Source organism: Rutidosis leptorrhynchoides, chromosome 7 (assembly GCF_046630445.1).
Source record: "Rutidosis leptorrhynchoides isolate AG116_Rl617_1_P2 chromosome 7, CSIRO_AGI_Rlap_v1, whole genome shotgun sequence".
NCBI classification, from domain to species: domain Eukaryota; kingdom Viridiplantae; phylum Streptophyta; class Magnoliopsida; order Asterales; family Asteraceae; genus Rutidosis; species Rutidosis leptorrhynchoides.
This window is the reverse complement of record NC_092339.1, coordinates 273,738,575-273,739,677: the sequence shown is the minus strand read 5'-3', so window position 1 is coordinate 273,739,677 and position 1,103 is coordinate 273,738,575. Positions and strand designations below refer to the sequence as shown.

The 1,103-nt window shown below is 40.3% G+C and overlaps 1 protein-coding gene across 1 annotated transcript; it reads left to right on the top strand.

The window, feature by feature from the left end:
• The first annotated feature begins 253 nt into the window (after positions 1-253).
• On the top strand, positions 254-625 carry LOC139860020 (uncharacterized). Its single transcript, XM_071848793.1, has one exon. The coding sequence runs from the start codon at positions 254-256 to the stop codon at positions 623-625; it is 372 nt and encodes a 123-aa protein (XP_071704894.1).
• The last annotated feature ends 478 nt before the right edge of the window (positions 626-1,103 follow it).

The following is a 1,103-nucleotide window of genomic DNA, read 5'->3' as shown; positions in this document are numbered from 1 at the left end:
TAAAAAGGGGAAGAGCTAAAGTGAGATGGGACGATGTTTGTTTGCCCAAAAAATAGGAGGATTGAGTATTAAACGACTCAAGCACTGGAACGTTGCTCTTATGGCTTATCATTTGTGGAGGTTACTTACGTTAAAGCAATCGTTATGGGTTAGGTGGATCCATGAATATAAGCTGAAGGGCCGTAATATATGGGAAGTCCCGATTGCTGCTGGATCGTCATGGAGTTGGCGCAATTTGTTATGAATCAGACCCATGGTGAGACAATTCTTTATTTATCGTATAAGGGATAGAAAAACTGCTTTGGCCTGGTACGATCAGTGGTGCCATTTAGGCCCATTATGTGAGATTATTTCTTTAGAAGACATTGTAAACACTGGCTACAATCATCAAGAAAAAGTAAGTGATTTAGTTTCCAATGCTACATTTACTTGGTCGCCAGTTTGGAACTTGAAATATCCTGGTTTAGCTAGTATTCAGACTCCCCACATGGATGATTTGGATGATAAATTGATGTGGAAGGGAACTGATAATGTTGAGCAGGGTGGTTCTGTGGCATGCATTTGGGAATCTATTCGGCCTCATGCACAAAATATTGAGTGGTTCGAAGTGGTCTGGTTCACATAAAGTATCCCTAAACACACTTTCATTATGTGGTTATTGATGGGTGAACGCCTCAAAACTCAAGATAAATTGAAGCCATGGGAGATTCGAGCTAACCCGGTTTTGAAGTGCTTTCTTTGCAATGATACAATGGATTCTCATGACCATCTTTTTTTTCAATTGTTCTTACTCATCAAGGGCATGAAATCTGGTTATGGGAATGATTAGAGTTGATATAGGTGGTCACGAAGGGAAGAGCTGTCGAGATGAAATCACGCGAGCTACAAGAGAGAAATCTGTTGATTGGGTCGTGGCTAAAATCTGCTTTGGAGCTGCGGTATATCATATTTGGCATGAACAGAACTCGCGGTCATTTAAGAGGGCTAAACGGATTGAAGAACAACTATTTGAATCAATAAGTTCCAATGTTCGTTTGAAGCTCATGACGATTAACTTCAAAGCTTCAAAAAGAGTGGACCAAATGAAGATGGATTGACACCTC

Excerpts from the sequence above, each read along its gene's own strand:
- LOC139860020 (XM_071848793.1), top strand. The coding sequence starts at position 254 with ATGGTGAGACAATTCTTTATTTATCGTATAAGGGATAGAAAAACTGCT.